This window comes from Dermacentor albipictus, chromosome 9 (assembly GCF_038994185.2).
Source record: "Dermacentor albipictus isolate Rhodes 1998 colony chromosome 9, USDA_Dalb.pri_finalv2, whole genome shotgun sequence".
Classification (NCBI taxonomy): Eukaryota; Metazoa; Arthropoda; class Arachnida; order Ixodida; family Ixodidae; genus Dermacentor; species Dermacentor albipictus.
Window position 1 is genome coordinate 35,919,420 of NC_091829.1, and position 23,614 is coordinate 35,943,033.

The 23,614-nt window shown below is 46.5% G+C and overlaps 2 protein-coding genes across 7 annotated transcripts in view; one reads left to right on the forward strand and one right to left on the reverse strand.

The window, feature by feature from the left end:
• The window catches only part of Stacl (SH3 and cysteine-rich domain-containing protein), a 167,245-nt gene that overhangs the window by 73,956 nt on the left and 69,675 nt on the right, over positions 1 to 23,614 (reverse strand). For 5 of the 6 annotated variants that reach the window (XM_070524922.1, XM_070524918.1, XM_070524919.1 and 2 more), the window contains exons 2-4: positions 22,705 to 22,813; positions 5,970 to 6,039; positions 3,643 to 3,795 (exon numbers count right to left, since the gene is read on the reverse strand). In XM_070524922.1, coding sequence (XP_070381023.1) covers positions 3,643 to 3,795; positions 5,970 to 6,039; positions 22,705 to 22,813 — 332 coding nt within the window. Of the gene's footprint in view, positions 1 to 3,642; positions 3,796 to 5,969; positions 6,040 to 22,704; positions 22,814 to 23,301; positions 23,386 to 23,614 lie in introns of those variants that run through there. The other variant, XM_070524921.1, reaches the window with a different exon arrangement.
• LOC135906551 (uncharacterized) overlaps positions 1 to 23,614 on the forward strand; it is a 478,731-nt gene that overhangs the window by 12,871 nt on the left and 442,246 nt on the right. The window lies entirely within an intron of this gene.

The following is a 23,614-nucleotide window of genomic DNA, read 5'->3' on the forward strand; positions in this document are numbered from 1 at the left end:
GCAATTACGTCATCATTCCTTATTTTTAGTATCGACATTTGGTTGACTCTTTCTTTCTTTGGGCAAGAGATCAGTAGGCCAACCCCCGGGAAAAGGCAGCCTCTGGTGCACTGTGGTTTATTTTCGTCTATATTGGTACTAATTATGCACGTACCATTAACTTTACTTACTCTGAGACTAATCGCCACTTTTGAGGGACCGTCGATACCGCCTTCCAGGGAAAATTGGCTCACGCGAGCCCCAAACAAACTCGTCCAATTTCCCCAAAGTGTGCCGCACGATGGCTTTGCCTCAGCATGTCTACATCTACGGCGGTGCACCCTTTACAGGGGCATAGTGCAATAGGGTTAGCTTTAGACTAGATTTCCACTAATTACGCCCGTGAACCTATTTCTGTGACTAACTGTAGCATTTTGTCTCGTTGATACCTACCTTTTTAGCTTCATTTTTACGCCTATTGCAACTCGCGACGACGCTCTGAAGGCGCTGAAGTGCTGTTCTTTTTTTGAAGTGGTAACAAGATACCCAGATACCCAAACCCGTGTGAAGTCAACTAAGAAGACCTTGTTTTCAAAAATGAAGCAATCCGATGTTCCTCCTCCTCCCTTCACGCGTCGGATGATGCGATACAGTTCCGTGCGCAGCGACTTGGCTCCGTTCTACCTCCAGCTTGTTAAGCTGGGGCTAGCTGATCAACTTCGACTGGAAGATGAACGGCCTTCCCACATTTTAGATTGTGCGTTCTTGACTCAGTGTCTCATAATGTGGTATATAAAACAAGATTCTACCAAACACATAGGGAAAACTTATGTAGGAAAACATTCAGAACATAAACTTTGAGCTTGACTCACAGTGCCTTCGACGTGGATCACAAAACGAATGCCTACGGCAGATTTTAAAAAATATCTATTCAAGGGGTAACCTGTGATCTGTAACCGGTTTTACAGCAAAGCTGTGAAGGGCTAGTTCCACCAGGAACGTGTCCGTGTATCGACAGAAAACTCTAACGCTCTCCTCCGGCGTCCGCGTCAGACGCCATCTGCGTTCGTGCCCTCGAGTACGCGCCATGATTGACGTGGCCTTACTAGAATAAAACTTAATTACGTGGGCCAATCCCGAAGATAGTGCGATGCCGGTCCGACCTGCGGCGGAGGTGAAGCAGGCGTTAAGCACTCCCCATACGTGGCCCGATTGCCGGGCCGACCCGCGGCGGAGGTGCAGCTCGCCATTAAGGGGCCCACATACACAGGTTCGCTCGTCATCATTCTTCACAGAGTGGAAGGGCACTGAATATTTTAAGCATGTTTTGCACAAAGTTTAGGAATTCTGGCTCGTTCTGTGATTTCAAGAACGTTGCATTAAGTCTTATGAAAATAAATCAATGACGATTTAATGGTGAGCGCATTCACCGGTGCATGCAGTGAACGCGTCGCAGTGGCGTAGTTATGTCATTGCAACTTCTTGTTTGGATGCATCTTGTTACACTAATGCGTCGCTCCGTATTTCAACAGCTTTACAACATTTTTGCCAACAGAATCTATTAATGCGTCAGCATTTTGTTGCATCCCTTCGAGGTCCTGCATCGATGATTTAAATCAGGTTTACCACATTGCAATATGTTGCTCACGAGCCCACTTGACACACGTCCTGCTTCTTCGAGGAGGAGGAGGTGTGTCCCCTCTCTACCTATACCACGGTCACCAGCTTGCCACGCTCCACACAGACTTTTTTTTACACTTCGACACTCCTAACGCTGACCCATTAGTAGATTCTGTTGGCGAAAACGCGGAGCTCTTGAAAGGTGGAGCGGGGCATGATTGCGACAAAATGCATACGAACAAGGAGTTCCTGTGGTATACATGTATCAGTATCTTCTAAGAGGGGTGCATGTCTCCTGTAAGTTTATTGAGACAAGTTCCCAAGTCAGTCAAAACAGACAGCAGAGGAGTTGCTGATAGAGTCACTGATCTGGAAAGAAGGTTGTCCATCTCTGCTATTTCAAGTTCGCTGTTGCTTCTGGACTGCGTCTAAAGATAAATCATTAAAAAAAGTGTATGTATCGAGGGGAAGGCGTGGGCTTAGGACAGACTTATACGCGTGTCGCCCCCCCCCCCCCACACACACTTTGATATTTTTTTTTCGTGTGCATGGGATATTTTCGAGTTCTAATGCTCACAGGTCGGAAGGCATGGTTGACAGAACTGTTAGCGCATAGGGAAGCAAGACGCACTTGATGGGGTTAGAAAGATCTAAATGAGTAACGAAATTATGAAATTTCCTAGTTTTGGACGGGTTCGGCTGACGCAGGAGAGGTTGCTTGGAGATTTCATGGCGTGGTATTAGTCATGCATTACACACGCTGACTATGATTACGATGAGGACAAGCATTATACCGGCACTAACATATGGGGCAGAGACTTGGATGTTAACAACAAAAAAGAAAAGCTTGCGAATAAGATAACGATCATTGACGGTGCGATGCACAGCAAATATATAGTCAAGCTTCGAAGTGGTGTGAGCATTGGCGTATGAAATTAAACAATGATAAATTTGTCTTCATACACAATACAAATAATAAATGGTCTCTTAATAACACGTATCCCCTTAGCTGTCCTTTCGACTGAGGTTGACGAATAAAAATATTTAGGCGTTACAATTATGAATCGCTTAACACGGTCAAGCTATATTATTTAAACCCAATCATGTGCCTCTAAAAAACTGCTTCTTGTGACGATACCTGGAAGATTGCTGGCAGACATTTTATTCCTGCAGTGCAAATAAATTAGGCTGACGGCGATGACGAAAGAACTTGCTGCCATGCTTAAAAGGACTTGACGAGGGGCCTAGTTGGCTGACATATGACACAGTAGTTGAGCGTGCACACACACACACACACACAACAAGAAGAGAAGACAAATGGACCATAGGACAATCACTGTTCTCGGTCCGTCGTACATACAAGGCGCACAAGACTGCACCGACTAAACCCATCACTTCAACTCAGACCTCCAGCCGGTGTGCACCGGCGTGAAGCGTCTCTTCTGTGTCGGTTATGGCTTGGAGTGGCCTTCACGAATGCCTACTCAGCACTAATTGGAATGGCTGATAGTCCTGCATGTGATGTTTGCGCATGCGAGGAGAACATTGACCACATATTGTGCCATTGTCCTCAATTTCAAGCCCAAAGACAGTGTTTGTCCGACACATTGAGGAAACTAGACGATCGTCCTCTGAGTGAACAGACAATATTAGAGCACCGTCCCGACCGATCATCGGCTCAGAAGGCAGTGAAGGCACTTCTGTGTTTTCTCAGAACTTCTGGTTTGCTCGAGCGACTTTAACTGAAGTGCTGTCCGTACACGTACCTACACCTTCTCTCTCCCTTCTTTCTCTTCCCCTTCTCCCTTTCCCCAGTGTACGGTAGCCAACCAGACTATTGACTGGTTAACATCCCTGCCTTCCTGTATTCTTCTTTCTCTCTCTCTCTCTATCTCTCGGTCCGGTTCTGTTCTGTCATGCTGTGTACGTGTTTTTTGCGTTCGCCTAATGAGGGAACTTGCTGTGTGACGTCTTAGCACCACTCGCACCTAGAAATGTGTGCGAGGAGCGGAAGGATGGGGGTGCGTGTTGCCCCTACGTTACCTTATTGAGCAGTTCCTCGGCCTTGACGAGGATGGTCTCGAAGCTTTCCCGGTGCTGGAAGACCTTCCGCGACTGTGCCTTGCGGTGGAAGGTCTTCTCCAGCAGCATCACGCCCATGTGATGGGACAGGCAGCGGGAGATGTCGCCGTGAACCTGCGCGAAAGGGCAGTTTGTAACCTCCTCCCGTGATTGTCGTCAACTTCGTTTCTGGCACGGAAAGCGAATCGTGCATCACTGCGATACTTGAGGTACACCGGTTTAAGTGACCGTTTATACTGTTCCTGTGCATAGTGTCCCTCTCACACGTACTCTGTGCACACTCTCTCCCTTTCTTCTTCTTTCTATTCCCCTTTCCCCCACACCCAGTGTAGGGTAGCAAACCGGGTGCTCTTCTGGTTGACCTCCCTGCCTTTCCTGTCCTTGTTTTCTCTCTCTCTCTCTCGTTTGATTTGGTTGACTGTGTTTTCGGTATCGGGACCGACCTGGGATTTGTAAGACATCTTCGCGCTCGCGCAGGTTACGCCGCGCTTGTTGACGTTTCCGTTCAAATCTTAAGGTGCGCCTTAAAAAACGAATCTCGGTGACGTAAGTCTTGAAACGCACTTTCCGCTGCTGGACGTCCTTGTTGAATGGCAGCGCGCAACGACTTACATAACAAAGCTACGAAGCTGGAGTTCACGTGGGAGCGCGTTTTGCGTGTGTGTTTTCTATTTCTCCGGCTGCCATTCTTCGCGATATATACAGTTAGAGAAGCGTGTGAAGGCCCAATATGACAACTTTTACACTTTTCTCTAAACCTCATCCCGCCATATTGGTGCGAGCGCACCACGTTTTCTACCCCCCCCCCCCCCCCCCATCAGTGTACAGCAGCAGTACAGCTGTAACTTAGTTAATCTCTCGGCCTTTCTCTCTCTTGAGCCGTTAAAGCAACGCTGAAAAGACATCAAAGAAAAGACTGCTGCACTTTAGCCCTATGAAGCTCTCGCTGTTGGCCTCTTAATATCGTTGCACATAGGTTCCACTAAATTGAACATATTAACGATAATGTTCCACTTACAAAGTGAGAGATATGCGAAAGGAATGTCCTTTGGCGTCGACGCTTCCTTCGGTCGAACTTCTTACCGCTTACTGCATTCCACTCGTAATCTCATCTTGCACAAGTCTCACGTGCTGGAACATCTTAATCTCGTTCCACATAGTGGTGAAACTATGTGGAACTATGTGAATCTCGGCCTTTCTCTTTTGTGAGCCGTTAAAGCAACGCTGAAAAGACATCAAAGAAGAGACTGCTGCACTTCGGCCTATGAAGCTCTCGCTGTTGGCCTCTTAATATCGTTGCATGTAGGTTTCACTAAATTGAACATATTAACGATAATGTTCCACTTACAAAATGAGAGATATGCGGAAGAAATGCCCTTTGGCGTCGACACTTCCTTCGGTCGAGCTTCTTACCGCTTACTGCATTCCACTCGTAATCTCATCTTGCACAAGTCTCACGTGCTGGAACATCTTAATCTCGTTCCACATAGTGGTGAAACTATGTGGAACTATGTGAATCTCGGCCTTTCTCTTTTGTGAGCCGTTAAAGCAACGCTGAAAAGACATCAAAGAAGAGACTGCTGCACTTCGGCCTATGAAGCTCTCGCTGTTGGCCTCTTAATATCGTTGCATGTAGGTTTCACTAAATTGAACATATTAACGATAATGTTCCACTTACAAAATGAGAGATATGCGGAAGAAATGCCCTTTGGCGTCGACACTTCCTTCGGTCGAGCTTCTTACCGCTTACTGCATTCCACTCGTAATCTCATCTTGCACAAGTCTCACGTGCTGGAACATCTTAATCTCGTTCCACATAGTGGTGAAACTATGTGGAACTATGTGAATCTCGGCCTTTCTCTTTTGTGAGCCGTTAAAGCAACGCTGAAAAGACATCAAAGAAGAGACTGCTGCACTTCGGCCTATGAAGCTCTCGCTGTTGGCCTCTTAATATCGTTGCATGTAGGTTTCACTAAATTGAACATATTAACGATAATGTTCCACTTACAAAGTGAGAGATATGCGGAAGAAATGCCCTTTGGCGTCGACACTTCCTTCGGTCGAGCTTCTTACCACTTACTGCATTCCACTCCTAATCTCGTCTCGCACAAGTCTCACGTGCTGGAACATCTTAATCTCGTTCCACATAGTGGTGAAACTAAGTGGAACATTTCTGCAAGAATGTTTCACTTACTCATTGAAACTTATTTGGAAGGAGATTAAGAGTGATTGCGTGTGGGCTAGAAGTTTTCTCAGACAAGGGACAGTTTTCCTTCCTCGTTGCATACCTGAGAGTCGACTTCAACTTCCTGAAGAAGCACCTCCCAACAGTTGAAGAGACTGCTATGGTACGGAGGCCTGCGAGAAAGGAAACACAAGCGTAAGCAAGGCTTGGCTCGCTTGAATGGAAGGGTGGGAAAGTTGATACGCCTTCATGTCGCAACCACATGGCGATGTAGATAAAAAGAAACACAGCGCAGAGACGGTGAATTCAACGAGACAAAGGTGTTTAGGAAGATGGATAATTGAAGCGTTCAACAGCGGACTCAACATGGAAGCAACTGTTTCGACAAGGGGACTTGTCAAGTCCGCATCTTTCTGTCGCCCCAATTGTCTAGGCGAAGTGCGTCGCTCCTTTCTTGCTGTTTTCAGGCTGCCGAGTGTTGTGTATTGGGGCCCATTTCGAGTGAACCGTTCAACCACCACATATTCGTTTGTTCACCTTGTCGCACCCGACGGGCGATGAAGCTCAAGAAAAAGTGAACTAGGGTGGTTGCTTGGGCTAGTTGGTAATTCATGATCAAAAATAACGTACAGCGTGAAGGACAAGGACAGCGATAGACGACATACACAGCGCTGTGTATGTCGTCTATCGCTGTCCTTGTCCTTCGCGCTGTACGTTATTTTTGATCAAGAAAAAGCGCATATTCGGAAGTAACGCAGCAGGCCTCCTTGCCATGGCGCGTCGAAGTCATGGATACTGCACGGCATAAAGGCAAAACCTGGCGAACGCTGAAATTGGTTCTGCCGTAAGTAAGCCCCCCCCCCCCTCTCTCCTCCCCCCCCGTCAATGTCAGCGTCGGATATTACATTTAGTTTCCTTTTATCGCGGACCAGCGGTGCGTCACTGCTCGATACAGCAGTTGTCAGCTGTTGCTCCAGGCGTTGATTTTTGCTGCAGCTTTCGCTCGCCGCTTTTGATTCGGGATGGCTACCTTATATACAGTGACCTTTATCGCACAGAGGAGTTCGCCAGCGTTGTTCGCTTCGGCATGTCGGCGTGCGTGTTTCTTTTCCACGCGTCCACACGTCTGCCGGTTACCTGATAGTGTACGTCTGCTGCTGTTTACGGTGGCAGCCTACACTGACAGTTTAATGCCTGCATAGTGCGGCGTAACCTCTCCTGCACTCTGGCGTGTTTGGCGTCACCTTAAGGGTTAAAGGAACCGAGCAAAGTGAAGTAGTTGCTTCGCCGTACACCTAGCTTCCTGACACGCTAAGCAAAAGAGAGACAGAGAACAGTAAAATAACAATGAAAGAAGGAACGAAACACTTCGCTCTTCCTCGGACAACTTGCGTCTCCTGCGAGAGGTACATCGGAGGAAACCCTGTGTTGTTCAAGAGGCGAGTCGAGAGCTCGAAAGCTTCGCGTAAGGCTGTACGAAGCCAAGCCTAGCCCGGGACATATTACCACACGGCCCTCACTAAACCGGTGCCTTGGAAAAGCTGGCACGCGCAAATTGGGTTAGCGTCGAAGGCGAGCACAAAGAGAGAAGTGGCGTCATCGAGCTGCAACCCATTAATTCTGTGCAGTGGGGCGAGAAGGCCGCAACTGTGTATTGCCGCAAGCTGGGGCTCTAGAATTGTATAGAAAATTCTTTGTAATAGTTCTTTTTTATTGAAATTTCAAGGAGCAATATTGGTCTATCTATTCGAGATGTGCTTAACTTAGGTGAATTAAATTGACGCCTTGGTTAAATAACGAAGAGCTACTGCTTCAGCTGTGGTGGCTCAGTTGGCGTGGTGTCTAATCTCCTGCGCATGAGGTTGTAGGTTCGATTCCTAGACCCTACGCATTCGTTAGGACGGAAGGGAAACTCGAAAACTTCCGTCCGATGAGATGTGCGCGTTAAAGAATCACAGATAGCCAAAAGTAATTCGGAGTGGCCCACTGCGGCATCTGCTAAAGTCCCGCACTAATGAAAATTTTTGCATTTCTTGTGCGCTCAATCGTAAAATTTTTTTCTCGAATTACTTGTTCTTCAAAGACCAGTGTTTTCTGAATACACAAAATTTGTTATATCACGCGAGTTGTACCGGGAGGTTAGATCTATTGATTTAGTTTCTTTTACACTGACTGCGAAATTTTTTACGTGATGTTAGGTGTCTTTACGGTGTCGGAGGCACTGCTTTTTGTTCCGTGCTTGCCGGCGGGCGGTTACTGCTGCACTCATTCATTCTGGTTCTTTCAGTATAGCGAGAAATGTTTCTGGCTTCGTTCCGTTTATGACACTCTAGCTCCCGAAGTTTTGTAGCACCCTGAATAAGGTGCAAGAAACACTTAACGTGTCAGATGGATACTGCCGAGTAGCAGCACGGTTAGGCCGGAGAAGCTTTGGCAGCACATTTTGACGTCGTTTTCATCAGCTTTGAGTACTGCATCCAGCCTCCTCCTGTTCTGTGTTATTCAGACACATTTGCAGATTCACCAAGATTTCATAAATCAATGTACAAAGCTCACAACTGTTTATAATCGACACATTCAACCTAGCGTTTTTAGCGTAACGACGTATGCCGGGAAAATTGGGTGACGCAGACTTGAGGAGCAGCGATAGTAGCGATATCTTGCGATACCACGTTTAACGCCAGTTGCGACAACCGGCAGTTTTTTTTTCCACTTACCTGCTAGTGTAAACGTGTCGACACACGCAAAAATCATAAAGGTATTTTTTTAAGTTGTTGTTTTCGAAGGGAAGAATCGCGAGGTGAATTAACGTGTCGATCACTATTGTCGGATATCTTCAATTGCATGCGCCTAAGCTAGACATCATGCAACAGGGCTATAACTGAAGAACGCACGATTAAGTTTTATTTACCAGTTATGTTACGCAGTTATGCAATCTGGAGAAGTACACTGTGCTGCTCTAATTTAAGTAAAGAGATCAGAAATTTGCAATCGCTTGTCGACTGCGTCTAGACTATCCTCCATTAATAGGAGCCCAAAGTGTGAAATTCGTTAGCGATGCTAGGAGTGACGCAGTATTTAGCGTCTTAGGACTATTGATTGATTGATTGGCTGAGTTCAATGACCGAGAGTAACACACACACTATGGGAGACGCCGTAATGAAGAGTTTCGGATAAATTTTTACCCCGCTGAGGTTGTCTAACGTGCTCGGTTCCCGAGCCTTTTGAATTCAACCCACGTCGGAATGAGGTCACTGCGATCGGGATTCGAACTCTTGACTCCGCGTTCAGGAGAACATCGTAATCACTGAGTCCCTGTAGCGGTGTTGCAGGGCCCACGGAGCTTCGCGCATACAACAGTATTCACTGTGCTGCGCAAAACTATAGGGGGCTCTGCCCATGAGCACACATTCCACGCTCCCTCTGGAATGCCGCCTCTTGGGAGGAGGACATCAAACAAAGGAGCGGGGCAAGAAAAAGCGCTGAAATGCGGTGCTTACGAAACAATAAAATAGCTTTTTTTTTTACTGTTGGGATGTGTGGAACAAGATTACTAGAAACAGTGAAGGTGCAATAGAGTTGGAAACGTCTGGCCATGTTTGTGCAGGGGCAGCCCACGCAACACCGGAAGACCGTGTCGCGACTGATGGCTACAAATTGTCGTTGCTGACCCACCGGGTGACCTTTTGGGCCTGCCTCACTTCTCTCTCTCTCCCTCTCTCTTTCTTTTTTTGGCACACACTCACACATGCGCACTTCCTTTGTCGCAAGCTCTCTCGTCATGATGGTCGTAAATGTAGCATTTCCGTCCGTTGGGGAGAGCAACTTTCAGGTCGCCCCATATCCGCCCCTTCTTTCGGCACTGCGCAAGTGTCCGCAGTGTTTCTCTTCACGCGTTTCGTTGTCTTCGGGAACATTGACGAATTGACGCAAGTGTCGGCGCTCTTGCGTTTGCTCGTGACGTGCTGTTTTTCTTCGAATAACGCGGGATTTCGCAACAGACGGTTTTACTTTATCGCGAGTGAGCTTATCTGCGTTGCACGTTTGATCAACCATTGGCACCGCCGGTCATCGTCCTAGTAACGATTAAATACGAACTGAGCTTGCTGGTGAACGTTCGTTGGTCACGGATACCACGAGAGCCATGGTATAATAATAATAATAATAATAATAATAATAATAATAATAATAATAATAATAATAATAATAATAATAATAATAATAATAATAATAATAATAATAATAATAATAATAATAATAATAATAATAATAATAATAATAATCAAAGCAGATAACGCGTGCATGTGTGAATCGGTGATAAGAGCTTCCTGTGGTTGAGACGTCTCCACTTCTATATTGCTCAATGCTTCTTACTCCATGCGCGCTCTCGTCCCATTTTGTTCACTTGAGCTCTTTCTCCGCACTTGGCTGCTTATACACTATCCGACTTCATAATCTATTTGTAGCGGACTTTTTTCAATTTGCTGTTGTCGTCTGTTGCATACCCAGTGTCCCAGGTCATCTGTTCGGGCATTAGCCTCATGACCCAAGTTGTAAAGTCGGCAAGAAAGCCACCAGCCACATAGAGGGGAGGGGCAGTAAGCGACAAAGTTTTGCTTAAAAATTGTGAGTGCGACTGAAAGCGACTGAAAACTGCGACTGAAAGGACTTGCGGTCGCATGTTCAGTTCTATCTCGCACCTGGTGCCGCTGATGTACACTCGCGGACAGAATATTATGGACCATGAAATCTAAGAAAAAGCTGAATATCTCCGCAACATCACAACGCAATCTGGTTTTTGCATTTTGGACCTCGACTAGAATAAGCTAACAACGTTGTCGTGGGCAGTTTTACTGGTTACTGCTACAGGCTGCTCGGGAATTGAACGTTTTCGGAGATCCCGTGGTCCATTTTATTCTGTCCGCGACTGTACGTGTTCTTACTCATCAATCGCCACTTCGAGTACACTTGGGCGAACTTTAATTAGAAAGGCCTCGATAACTATGCGCGCCTTTGTGAAGCATCCGTGCTTGTTTCGGCGCGGCATTGTTGTGTCATCCAGGTTTTATTTGGTAAACGATGGCTGTTAAAAAAAATTTTCGGAGAACACGTTTTTCGAACACGTCTTTCGCTATTTTCTTCGACGCACACGTGACATTTGACGCGCAAGCCGCTTCAGACAAGATTGCACGAACCAATGCGAACGTGAAATGAATACGAACACTAACTACACGTTGTCGCAAGTAAAGTTTTGTGATTGCAGATCTCGGAGGCGCATATGACGTACAAGAGGCCTCAGACAAATGAGTTACCGAGTGCTACTTGCTCTCGCAAGTATAACGCGAAACTGCGCACAGACGCGAGCTTATTGCAAAGCCGACTACGTTTGAATAGCTGCTTTGCGACACAAGTTGGCTTTAGGAATCGAAAACAACACACGTTTTGCTGCTCCGGACTGCGCCTACCATGTGTACCTTATGATACAACGCTATAGAAATCGAAGCGACAATTGGACGAGTTAACTCGCCATTGCAAAACTTGAATGCGCATGAAGACAATGGCACACGAAGGGGCAGAGACATACCACAAAGGAAGCACTGTATTGTGTGGCGTCTAGCTGCATTTATAGGTTGTGTTGTGTGCTCGCGCATTCAGTGTTTCCATAGAAATGGGCCAGGTGACGAATGGTGACGAGCGTACGCCACGGATGCGATATTCGGAGTCGATATTTTTCTCGTTGGCCTCTGCATGGCGCACACTTTGGAAGGTTAAAAGCCTAAAATGCTCGTTTTATGGAAATTTTTTGCGCGCTCATGTCTTCACAACACAGAATACATCTGGATTCTGCGAAGTCGATGTCGGCCGTGTGTTATGACACAGCCCACTGCGGCGACCACTGAAAAAAATGATGAATACGTTTACATGTTGCGCAAAAGTCGAAGCCTAATGAGAAGTATGGTAAATGTCTAACGTCGCGCCTATCGCCTCAAGGCAGAGACTGTTGGAAAAGCAAGTCGACTTGGCAAAAATGCCAAGAAAGCCTTATTTCCTATTTGTTCATTTTTGTCGGCGTTTCAGTTCGCGCCAGATAAACGGGGCCACACAGAAGCCAAAATAATGAATCGGTTCGGGTGCGAGTTCTGTAGCGCGCAATGGTAGCACCTCGATGAAGCGGTAACAAGAATCGCACGATGTCAACGCCACGCTGGAACGTTCTAAGTCTGCTCAAAAAACACCTAGCGCTGCTTGATGGTTCACCACACTTGCAGATATCGAACCCTTTCGGTTAAAAGAAAATTGGTAAACTTTCCTTCGAGCTGTTAGTGAAAGTCGTGCGTGTAGAAGACGATAACAACGATAATCAGAAAACACTTATATATCCTTATAACTTAAGGAGTATATATATATATATATATATATATATATATATATATATATATATATATATATATATATATATATATATATATATATATATATATATATATATATATATATATATATATATATACATATATATAGGTGTTAACAGAGAGGCCCGATCTTTATTAATCATAACCTAACAAGCCAAGAAACAGACACCACAGACAACACAGGGGAAATTACTTGTACTGACTAACTGAAATAACAAAATGATAAATTAAGTGAAGTGAAAGTGGATGAAAAAACTTACCGCCGGTGGGTAAGCCACGGATGCATGTTCGTATATATATATATATATATATATATATATATATATATATATATATATATATGAGGTAATGCAAGAAATTGTAGACACGCCTCACGCGAAGACGTGGGATCGTTCCCCACCTGCGGCAAGATTTTTTCATTCACTTTCAATTCAATTAATTTATCATGTTGTTATTTCAATATACACGGTAATGCGATATTACGAGAAATCTTGCGCGCCACACCCCTGAATCAGAGATCTTGAAGGTAAATTGCTTCTGTGCACGCGAGCTGTCGGTGGGCGTTCACATCGTAGAACATAATGTACAGTCGCGGACAGAATATTATGGACCATGAAATCTAAGAAAAAGCTGAATATCTCCGCAACCTCACAACGCAATCTGGTATTTGCATTTTGGACCTCGACTAGAACATGCTAGCAATGTTGTCGTGGGCAGTTTTACTGGTTACTGCTATAGGCTGCTCAGGAATTTAACGTTTTCGGAGATCCCGTGGTCCATTTTATTCTGTCCGCTACTGTACATGAAGTGACGTCGGTATTATTTTTTTGTCTCCCTTAAACTGAAACTTACGATTGTACAAGGAAATCCAGGTACAGGCAGTAGAGCGTTAACTTAATGTTTTACAATTGTGCGGCTCATGATACGTCTGACGAGAGTACTGCATTGCAGAACTAACGCAACACTGCAGTGTACTTTTGGATCAAACAGGCGTGAAGCTCCACCAAAAGGTAGCACCGATGCACATATTGATTCGCGGAACCTCGGAACTCAAATGAATAAATAAATAAATAAATAAATAAATAAATAAATAAATAGAAAAGAAAAAGACTAGAAGGCGATCCTGAAATACGCTTCTCCTCAGGGTTCGGTAGTTGTGCAGCTGTGCCGACTCCTAGTAACGAGATTGCTCCGCTGTCAAGTGGATTCATCCCCAACTCCCAATCTCTCCTCCTTTACCTACCAAGCAGAACCTGGTGGCGACGGCGAAAGACGACGTTGTAAGAAGCACGGAAGGAACAAGGTGCTTTCGGAGCTTTGAGACGAGGTTATTTCGGGCTTCACGCGTGACTCAGAAAAAAAAAGAAGAAAAAAGCGTATTTACGCAGTGCGTACTAGTACTATAGGCTTTCGTTCTACGCCCGCGCGGCGCTACTATAGCGTAGTGGGCGAGCTGTTCGTGTTTGTTCACACGTAGATCTAAGGCGCCCCGACGTATTAGACCGTGTACTTTATTTATTTTATTTATTCATTTGGTATTGCTATTCGTATGGCCATTGATGAAACATTCATGTGGCACATTCAGAGGGCCAGCGACGACGAAGAGGTGCAAGTTAGGGAAGCCATTCGCCACCTTTATTTCGCCCTAAATATATTCTTTGTATTGTTAACCAATTGTACGTCTCTACGCGACAATATCATATATATTCATGTTCTAGCTTCACTTTGTACGTTCCATTGAGATTTTGTGAAATATCGCCCGGGTCGAAACAATTTCTATGAAGTTATAGTGCTCAGCAAATGCTAGTGACTTCCGTAGGCTTGCTTCTGGGGTTCTGTTCGCTTTTGAGAACAAAGTCTTGTAGGCGAATCGATGAACTTTTCGAGCCCCCGATTTCAATAAAGTTGTCCTCATAGAGAAGGTTGTCCCGCTGTTGATGTCCTAGAAACGTGGATTGTTCATCATCCCTATTAATTGCAATGCAGCGCATATGATTCTGCCAGAATTGTTGATTCGTCCTCATGCCGCTTCTACCAAAGTCAATTCTAGACCCGAAAATTCCCGATTATCATCAGGCTGTAGAATGTTACTGAGACTTCGGTCACGCCATGCAACTTCATATCTATCTGTACCACCTATTTAGTACTCGTCTTTTCCTATTCTCTCTTTACATTATTTCTAGTTAAGGGTACCTAACGGCACACGCGTCTGGCTTGCCTCTCTACGCTTTCTTCCCTTGCTTTCTCTAAAAGACCACCTTCATTAAGGGACCACAGGTTATCTACGTTACGAATTGGTAAAACCGGCTCAATTCACATTATCCTTATTAAATTGGGTTAGAAAATCTGCAACAAAGCCTATAAGCACTTCTTATAGTTACAGGACAGTCACCAACAGTTAAAACATCAGAAAATTGAATCGGCGACGTACTTCTTGCTTTCGCGGAAGTTTATTCATGATTACTTCGAATGATCGCTTTTCCTTCAATTCTTCCTATTTTCCAGAAAAGTAATTTTAATGGAATCATGTATTTTTCGTTCGTAATGGTTGTAATCTGAGTCTCATAATTCGGTTGAAATATTTACCACCATGACTGATAAAATATGCTGACGTTTGTATGTGATACATTAAAAAGATAGTATAGAGTTCTGTCTCTTTATATTTTTGCACCAAATTGGAAGGCATGTACTATGTTTCGTGGAACATTATTGAATAAGTCAATTATCTGACCACGTTTTGTAAACAGTCGGTACAGCTATACATATATTTACCTTGCCTATCTCTTACCTTATCGTCGTTGCGCGGGCCGTAGTTAACTTCTTGCTATCTTTTATAATCCCCAAGAAAACATTTCGCATGATCACGATTTAGCATCATATTGTGCTCCGCATCCATAATGCCGTGCCACGTCGGATCCTGTAATAAAACTCGCTTGTTCTCTTATAAACCGACATTATTATAGTGATATCCCTGTCACGGAGAATACAGATTTTTAAAACTGGGTGGCTACTCATATCCCGTCGTCCCCTTTTGGCACTGACTTTCGGTTTCCTTCTTGTCTTAACGGTTATCCCTGTCTCCATAAGGTAGACGGTTGCCCAAATGGTTCCTCAAGTTTTCCAAATTTGTTTCCGGCGTCACTGCAGCCTGTACGAGCAATATGATCACGAACAGGTATCTTTCTTTCTCTGCGCCAAGTCTCTTCGATCTTTGTAGCAACCTAATCACGAACAGGTATCTTTCTTTCTCTGCGCCAAATCTCTTCGATCTTTGTCGGAGATGCAGAAACAACATGAAGCTTGCGAGACTTTCGCTCCACCTTTCCTAACTGCTGCTGCTACCGTTTCTTTTTTTTTTCATCGTGCCGAGGCGTAATTGGATCGTCACGCGAGCGCTGCTTATCAACGATCTTCGCGTGCCGAGACGGGGCGGGTGTGCAACGTCGATTTTTTTTACCGGCGCCTTCCTTCGTGGCTTACGCGGAATTGCGATCGGGGGTGGGATAAAGTATGGTCGCTGTGTATACTGGGCTTCCTAGGAAGCCCGTCTTATGTCATCCGCTCGTATTCCTTTCTTGCTACTTGTTTTGTTGTTGTTGTTTGTTCCTACACGACGCGCTTTCGTCGATCGACTAGCGCGCTGCGACGTCAGCTCATGCCCTGTGCCGCTAAGCACCCCGCGAAAATACTCAGCGCCGGATCTCGCCTCGGCCGATCTAGGCAGCTCAGCATATGGCGCAGTGCAACGGGATGAGCATGTGCACCATTTTCTTATACGGCTCCTCTGACCCTCTGTTTACAAACGAAAGCACTTGGGGTCAAGCATGTTCTCGTCTCGCACCACTTCCATGACGTTAGTTCCGATGGGGCAACCGCAGCGGTAACATAAAGCCTGTGGCGTTGCGTGGCTAAGCTTGCGGTCAAGTCAAACGAAAAGGAAGACGTTTCGAAACCCGTACGGGATCCTTGTTCACAATGAGGCGGACAAGACGAGTAGTGGCATATTGAAGGCTAAGTTTGTGACGTAGTGACTGATTGTAGATGATTGGCATGCTTCCTGCAGCTCGGTTCATGGTGCCGGTTGTCGATTGGATGAAGCATCACTCAAGAAGAAGCCGCGTTATCAGATATCGTCTTTTGGCTAAACGCGTGGGAGAAAACGAAGTTTTGTCCCGCGTGTTTGCGAAGTACAACTTGCGCATTGAGCAAGTGCGAAACTCCAAGCTACGGAACATGTTGTGAACGTTAAGGACCGCCTACCTGATACAAACTCCTCTGGGGTTGTCTACCGGATTCCTTGCGGCGGTTGCATCCAGGTCTATATCAGCGAAACTGGCAAGTTCACATGGCAACTCAAAGAGAGCCAGCGTGACGTCAGAAATGAAGATATCGCATCTAGTGCGCTTGCCGAGCATGCGCATATGTCCGGACATCACACTGATTGGGACAACGTGCTAATTTTAGCCAAAGAACGAAATTTGACAACCCGGCTTCTTCTTGAGTAATCCTTCATCCAATCGACAACCGGGACCATGAACCGAGTGGCAGGAAACACGCCAATCATCTACAATCAGTCATTACGTCACAAACTTAGCGTCTTATACGCCACTACTCGTCTTGTCCGCCTCATTGGGAGCGAGGAACCCGTACGGGTTCCGAAACGTCTTTCTTTACGCTTGACTCGGTCGGTGACTGCAAACCTTTTTCACTTCAATGCCTGGCCAGACGAATTTTCGTCGAAACCTTGACTAACCTCGAGGTCGTGGGTTCGGTCCCGGCCGTGGCGGCTGGATTTCACTGGGGGGCGGAAAACAAGAGCGCTCGTGCACTTAAATTTAGGCACACGTTGCAGAAATTGAAGTGGTTGAAATTAACCTCACGCTGACGCCGACGGTAGAAATGTTCCTGGAGTGTCCATATAATTGCTATCGCAATAAAATTAAGCAGACAGTTGGTTTGTTCACCTAAGTAATACATACTGTTCTCAGCGTTTGACTGTGACATTTAAAGAGAACAAATTTTCGTTAAACTTCGTTAAACTTCGTTAATTTTATTCATCTGGGTTGTCCGCGGCATTATCTGTGAGTGAAATTAGGTATGAGAATGCAGGCCTCGTTGGTTCAGGTATACTGCGACAGTGACTTATGAAATCTATCGTTCATGAAGCATCACTGATAGTCGTCTGGTTGGTTAGTTTGGTAGGTTAAGATCAGCCCTCTTTCCATCACCGCTCAGGCGCCTTAACTACGGGAAGGGCGACTTCTCCATGCTTCAGGAAATACGCCTTTGTGCGGTAATCGGTGGAATAAAATAAAAACATAGTGGGACCGTGGAAGAATTTCTCTTCCCGGTATTTCGAGACAGCTTGGCTGTTCGGTAACGATCTGCCACCTAGCGCCTCTTGGGTGCAACAAGAGGTCTGACAGTGCTCATGATCCCACCGGAAGGCACACCCACTTAACAGAGAAAGCGTGTGCATCCTCTGCCGAGGCAAGGTATGTCCTCCTCCCATTCCTGCTGAGGTACCTTGATCACGGGTATGGTGACTTCCGTACGTTCCAGGAACTATATCTTTGTGCGGTAATCGGTGGAATAAAATAATAAAAACATAGTGGGACCATGGAAGAATTTCTCTTCCTGGTATTTCGAGACAGCTTGGCTGTTCGGTAACGATCTGCCACCTAGCGCCTCTTGGGTGCAACAAGAGGTCCGAGAGAGCTCATGATCCCACCGGAAGGCACACCCACCGCTTAACAGAGAAAGAATGTGCATCCGCTGCCGAGGCAAGGCATGTCCTCCTCCCATTCCCGCTGAGGCACCTTGATCACGGGTATGGTGATTTCCGTACGTTCCAGGAACTATATCTTTGTGCGGTAATCGGTGGAATAAAGTAAAAACATAGTGGGACCATGGAAGAATTTCTCTTCCCGGTATTTCGAGACAGCTTGGCTGTTCGGTAACGATCTGCCACCTAGGGCCTCTTAGGTGCAACAAGAGGTCCGACAGTGCTCATGATCCCACCGCAAGGCACACCTACCACTTAACAGAGAAAGCGTGTGCATCCTCTGCCGAGGCAAGGTAGGTCCTCCTCCCATTCCCGCTGAGGCACCTTGATCACGGGTATGGTGACTTCCGTACGTTCCAGGAACTATATCTTTGTGCGGTAATCGGTGGAATAGAATAAAAACATAGTGGGACCATGGAAGAATTTCTCTTCCCGGTATTTCGAGACAGCTTGGCTGTTCGGTAACGATCTGCCACTTAGCGCCTCTTGGGTGCAACAAGAGGTCCGACAGAGCTCATGATCCCACCGGAAGGCACACCCACCACTTAACAGAGGAAGCGCGTGCATCCTCTGCCGAGGCAAGGTACGTCCTCCTCCCCATTCCCGCTGAGGCACCTTGATCACGGATATGGTGACTTCCGTACGTTCCAGGAACTATATCTTTGTGCGGTAACCGGTGGAATAAAATAAGAACATAGTGGGATCATAGAAGAATTTCTCTTCCCGGTATTTCGAGACAGCTTGGCTGTTCGGCAACGATCTGCCACCTAGACTCTCCTGGGTGCAAGAAGAGGTCCGACAGTGCTCATGATCCCACCGGAAGGCACACCCACCACTTAACAGAGGAAGCGCGTGCATCCTCTGCCGAGGCAAGGTAGGTCCTCCTCCCCATTCCCGCTGAGGCACCTTGATCACGGATATGGTGACTTCCGTACGTTCCAGGAACTATATCTTTGTGCGGTAACCGGTGGAATAAAATAAGAACATAGTGGGATCATAGAAGAATTTCTCTTCCCGGTATTTCGAGACAGCTTGGCTGTTCGGCAACGATCTGCCACCTAGACTCTCCTGGGTGCAAGAAGAGGTCCGACAGTGCTCATGATCCCACCGGAAGGCACACCCACCACTTAACAGAGGAAGCGTGTGCATCCTCTGCCATGGCAAGGTATGTCCTCCTCCCATTCCCGCTGAGGCACCTTGATCACGGGTATGGTGACTTCCGTACGTTCCAGGAACTATATCTTTGTGCGGTAATCGGTGGGAGGAGGGATAGAGATAAGAAGAAGGTAGGGAGGTTAACCAGAAATCGGTGGAATAGAATAAAAACATAGTGGGACCATGGAAGAATTTCTCTTCCCGGTATTTCGAGACAGCTTGGCTGTTCGGTAACGATCTGCCACTTAGCGCCTCTTGGGTGCAACAAGAGGTCCGACAGAGCTCATGATCCCACCGGAAGGCACACCCACCACTTAACAGAGGAAGCGCGTGCATCCTCTGCCGAGGCAAGGTACGTCCTCCTCCCCATTCCCGCTGAGGCACCTTGATCACGGATATGGTGACTTCCGTACGTTCCAGGAACTATATCTTTGTGCGGTAACCGGTGGAATAAAATAAGAACATAGTGGGATCATAGAAGAATTTCTCTTCCCGGTATTTCGAGACAGCTTGGCTGTTCGGCAACGATCTGCCACCTAGACTCTCCTGGGTGCAAGAAGAGGTCCGACAGTGCTCATGATCCCACCGGAAGGCACACCCACCACTTAACAGAGGAAGCGTGTGCATCCTCTGCCATGGCAAGGTATGTCCTCCTCCCATTCCCGCTGAGGCACCTTGATCACGGGTATGGTGACTTCCGTACGTTACAGGAAGTATATCTGTGTGCTGACATCGGTGGAATAACATTTAAAGAAAAAGTGAGACCACGGAAAGCTTTCTCTCCCCGGTATTTCGAGACAGCTTGGCTGCACAATTCGGTCACAATTTGCGACCTAGCATCTCCTGCATGCAACAGGGGGTCGGCACGTGCCCATGATCCCACCGGAAGACACACCCACCGCCGAACAGGGAACGCGTGTGGATCCTCTGGAGTGGCAAAGTATGTTCTCCTCCCATTCCCGCTGAGGCACCTTGATCACGGGTATGGTGACTTCCGTACGTTCCAGGAACTATATCTTTGTGCTGGCAACGGTGGAACCACATTAAAAAACAGTGGGACCATGGAAAGCTCTCTCTTCCCGGTATTTCGAGCCAACTTGGCTGCACTATTCGGTCACAATTTGCGACCTAGCATCTCCTGAGTGCAATGGGGGTCTGCACGTACCCATGATCGCAACGACATCAGTTCTGAAGCTGCGACAGAAGTGCTTTCCGTCGCGACGCTTTAAAATTTGATGTCAGCTTCGCATCGGTGGTGTACACTGTACTTTTCTCTGGCGCGGTATTCAACGGTGCGTTCTGTGAATCCGGCTACGCTGATAGCACTGACACCGGTGATAAAGTCGACGTGGCCAATTGTCATAATTGTGCCGTGACGATGAGGCACCAGCAACACCGGTCTCCTCAAAATCGGCCACTGATCGAAATCATGCCATCTGCGAGAATGGCTGCGTGTCATTTCTGTTTTATTTGGTAACATGTGGTACACAGGCCTGTAGACTTACACGTGCCGTTACGCTAACACATCAGATGATTTCCCAGAAGTATTGCATAAGCTTTTGCGAAGCGAAAAATAAGGTTTGGATTGTTCCACAAAGTTCCGTGAAAAACTGTCTCGCTCGGGTGTCAGTATGCGGGTGTCGCCTGGGTGACAGCGTTCTGGCACAGCGCTGCCGTGAGAAACCGGTACGCTGTCTAAATCCACTAATTCACTCATCCGCTCATCCACGAATGTTTATGTAGCTAACTTGTACTGAACACACCAATTATATGCGCGCTCAAAAGTGTAAGGAGTGAGAGACAGCTGTCGTAATTAGCAGTAAGCACCCTAACAATGTCCTCGGTCACCGTTGTCTATTTCTGAATTTGTTATTTATTATGGATATCGTAAAGAAAAATCGATGTTCTAGCACTCCACGATGTGCTTGTCGATGGTAGCAACACTTTTGCTCTTCTAGAGGCGCGCCAGTTGACGCTGCGGAGTGAAAGAGCATCTTGGCTCTCAACATACAAATTTAAACATGAACATCGACAGGGGTTCTTACTGTTGACATGGCCAAATTGTACACGTACAGTTACGTTCGGAAAGAAAAGAAAAGAAAGTCGGTGTGGTGCAGTGGTATGATACTGGGCTCGGGATCGTTAGGTCGAAAATTCTAATCACCGGCAGAAAACTTCGTTTTTTACTTTTCATTTTTTTACTCTTTTGCACTAACAAATTTACATAGCCCTTAAGCGGTCTCCGTCAATTTTTAATTAAATATTGAATAATGACTGCAGAACGTCTGACTACAGGACATCACACTAAAGACAACAGGACATCAGAAAGAGAAAGTCCCCAAATACGACAGACTGAAATTTCCTGCTGTGTTTTTCAACTAGGCTGTTTCTGGGGGTCAAATCGACTGGCTTATTTGTATATTCCATTTTGTAGCACTGGCTCAGTTACCTTCGTATGAGGACTTACGTACGTACTCGCGTCTACGCATTCACGTGGGCGTTGATACCTTCACGTGACATACCGGACGCAGCTTCTCACTGCGATGGTTTTACAATGTGGCTCCTAGGTTGACATCACTGTATCATAATCAGTGCAGCGGGTAACCTGCTTTCGAGGACGAACAAAACCTGACAGGCCTCTGACTTACCGACCGTGTTCGAGAGGGTTAGAGTCGCGTGGGACGCCAACTGACGCAGCTGCTCACCGTGTGCTGGTTCACCAACAAGGCGTCTAGAATGACGTCAGTGCAAGCGATCTACAGGCGCTCACTAGCGTTCGTAGTCACGTCTATTGGAGCCGTTCGTCAATGCCTCACGCTCAGGCCTTTGAAATGTCTATGAGAGAGTATGCCAACCTGTGCATGTGGGTAAGAAGTAATCGTGCGTTTTGGTGACATCTTCTACGTATGGGGAACCAGATCTGGCCAGGAGGCGCTATGGCAGCTTTAGTGTGCAACTAAAATATGCTGACACCGTCCAGTAAGTAGTCTACGAAGATGGCACTACATATTTAGCGCCTGTGTGATACGTTTGCTTAGCCCGACGCGCCCAGTCGTGCCATGCGCGTTGCGTGTAGCGCATGCGCTGCTACGTCTCGGCTCGTCGGTTTCCTGTCATGGGAGGAGCCGTTGAACGCGTGTCTCGATATGATCGGCGAATTTGCTGATCCGAAATCGAAGTATGCGCTACTGAAAACTGTGTCCACCGCTCGCTAGGCTGTGTGTGCCGCGCTGCTGTTGGCAGGCGAAGCCACGGCGCTGGTTGCCCATTATTATTATTGTTATTTGTTAATAAAATGTTATGTATATTATGTTATGTATACACAGGTAACAGTAAAGGGAAAGCGAGGAGCAGGCTGGCAACTGCCACCGGAAGGGGCACAACGCCTGCCTACTCTTCTGAAGGGAGGCGACAGCAACACAGAAATGGAAGATATGAAGGAGGGGAGGAAAAAGGGATGACGGACAAGAAGATGAAGTGCGTACCGTTCCTTCCGTAATTCCGAGTTCCGCTTCCGGAACGCCTCAACGAGCAGCTGCAGTTCCTCGGCATGGCGGGAGTGCAACTTGGAGAGTTGCTGCGTGAAGTCGGCCACTGCAAGAAGAGCAATGAAAAAGAATAAGTTACGAAGCTGTCGTTGATAACGCGGTGGCACGTTTGCATTATGACGTGATCCACAAGTGTGCCGGTGTGACAGCCACGGGGTTCCTCGTTCGATCCGAAATAACGACGAGAAAGTTTTTCTCTCGCGAAATATACATTAGCACAGCTTTAAGCCCTAATGGATAGCCCCGGTCATGAAAGTAGGCTGGGGTATGCAAATGAATGTACTTAAGACTTTAGAACCGATAGGAGCAGCGAGAACCTTTACTACTTATGACATATATTGCGGAAGGTTTGCCTTGAGGCATGTGTTCGAGGTTCTCATTTTGATTCAAGCCACTCGCATCTCGGTGCTCGAGTTGGCCTGCATCTCCTACACCACACAAGCTTACCCTGAGGCTATTATCTCAATATTCGAAATAAATGCGGTCGATTCACCCATCGGCCGACCAATAAGACCACAGAGTAATGAAACCAACCAAATGCTTGCCGTCGTGGAGCATTTATTCTCGCCATTGGCTGCGACCGTGGATACCTGGTGCCCACTACCGAGCATCACCTCGTCGTTCTCATTTCGATTTTAGCGATGACATCTTCCATGTTACGATTCCTATTTAAGCAAGACTTACTTCGTAAATATTCACTACTTTACTTCATTCATTATCGGTTTACTTCTCATGTTTGATTGTTCATTTATTTTTATTTCTATTACTTATTTATTAATTAATTTATTTCATTTATCAGTCACATAGCCGCCCGGTTCGTGGCATGTCCCCCCAGTTGTCGTCGTCT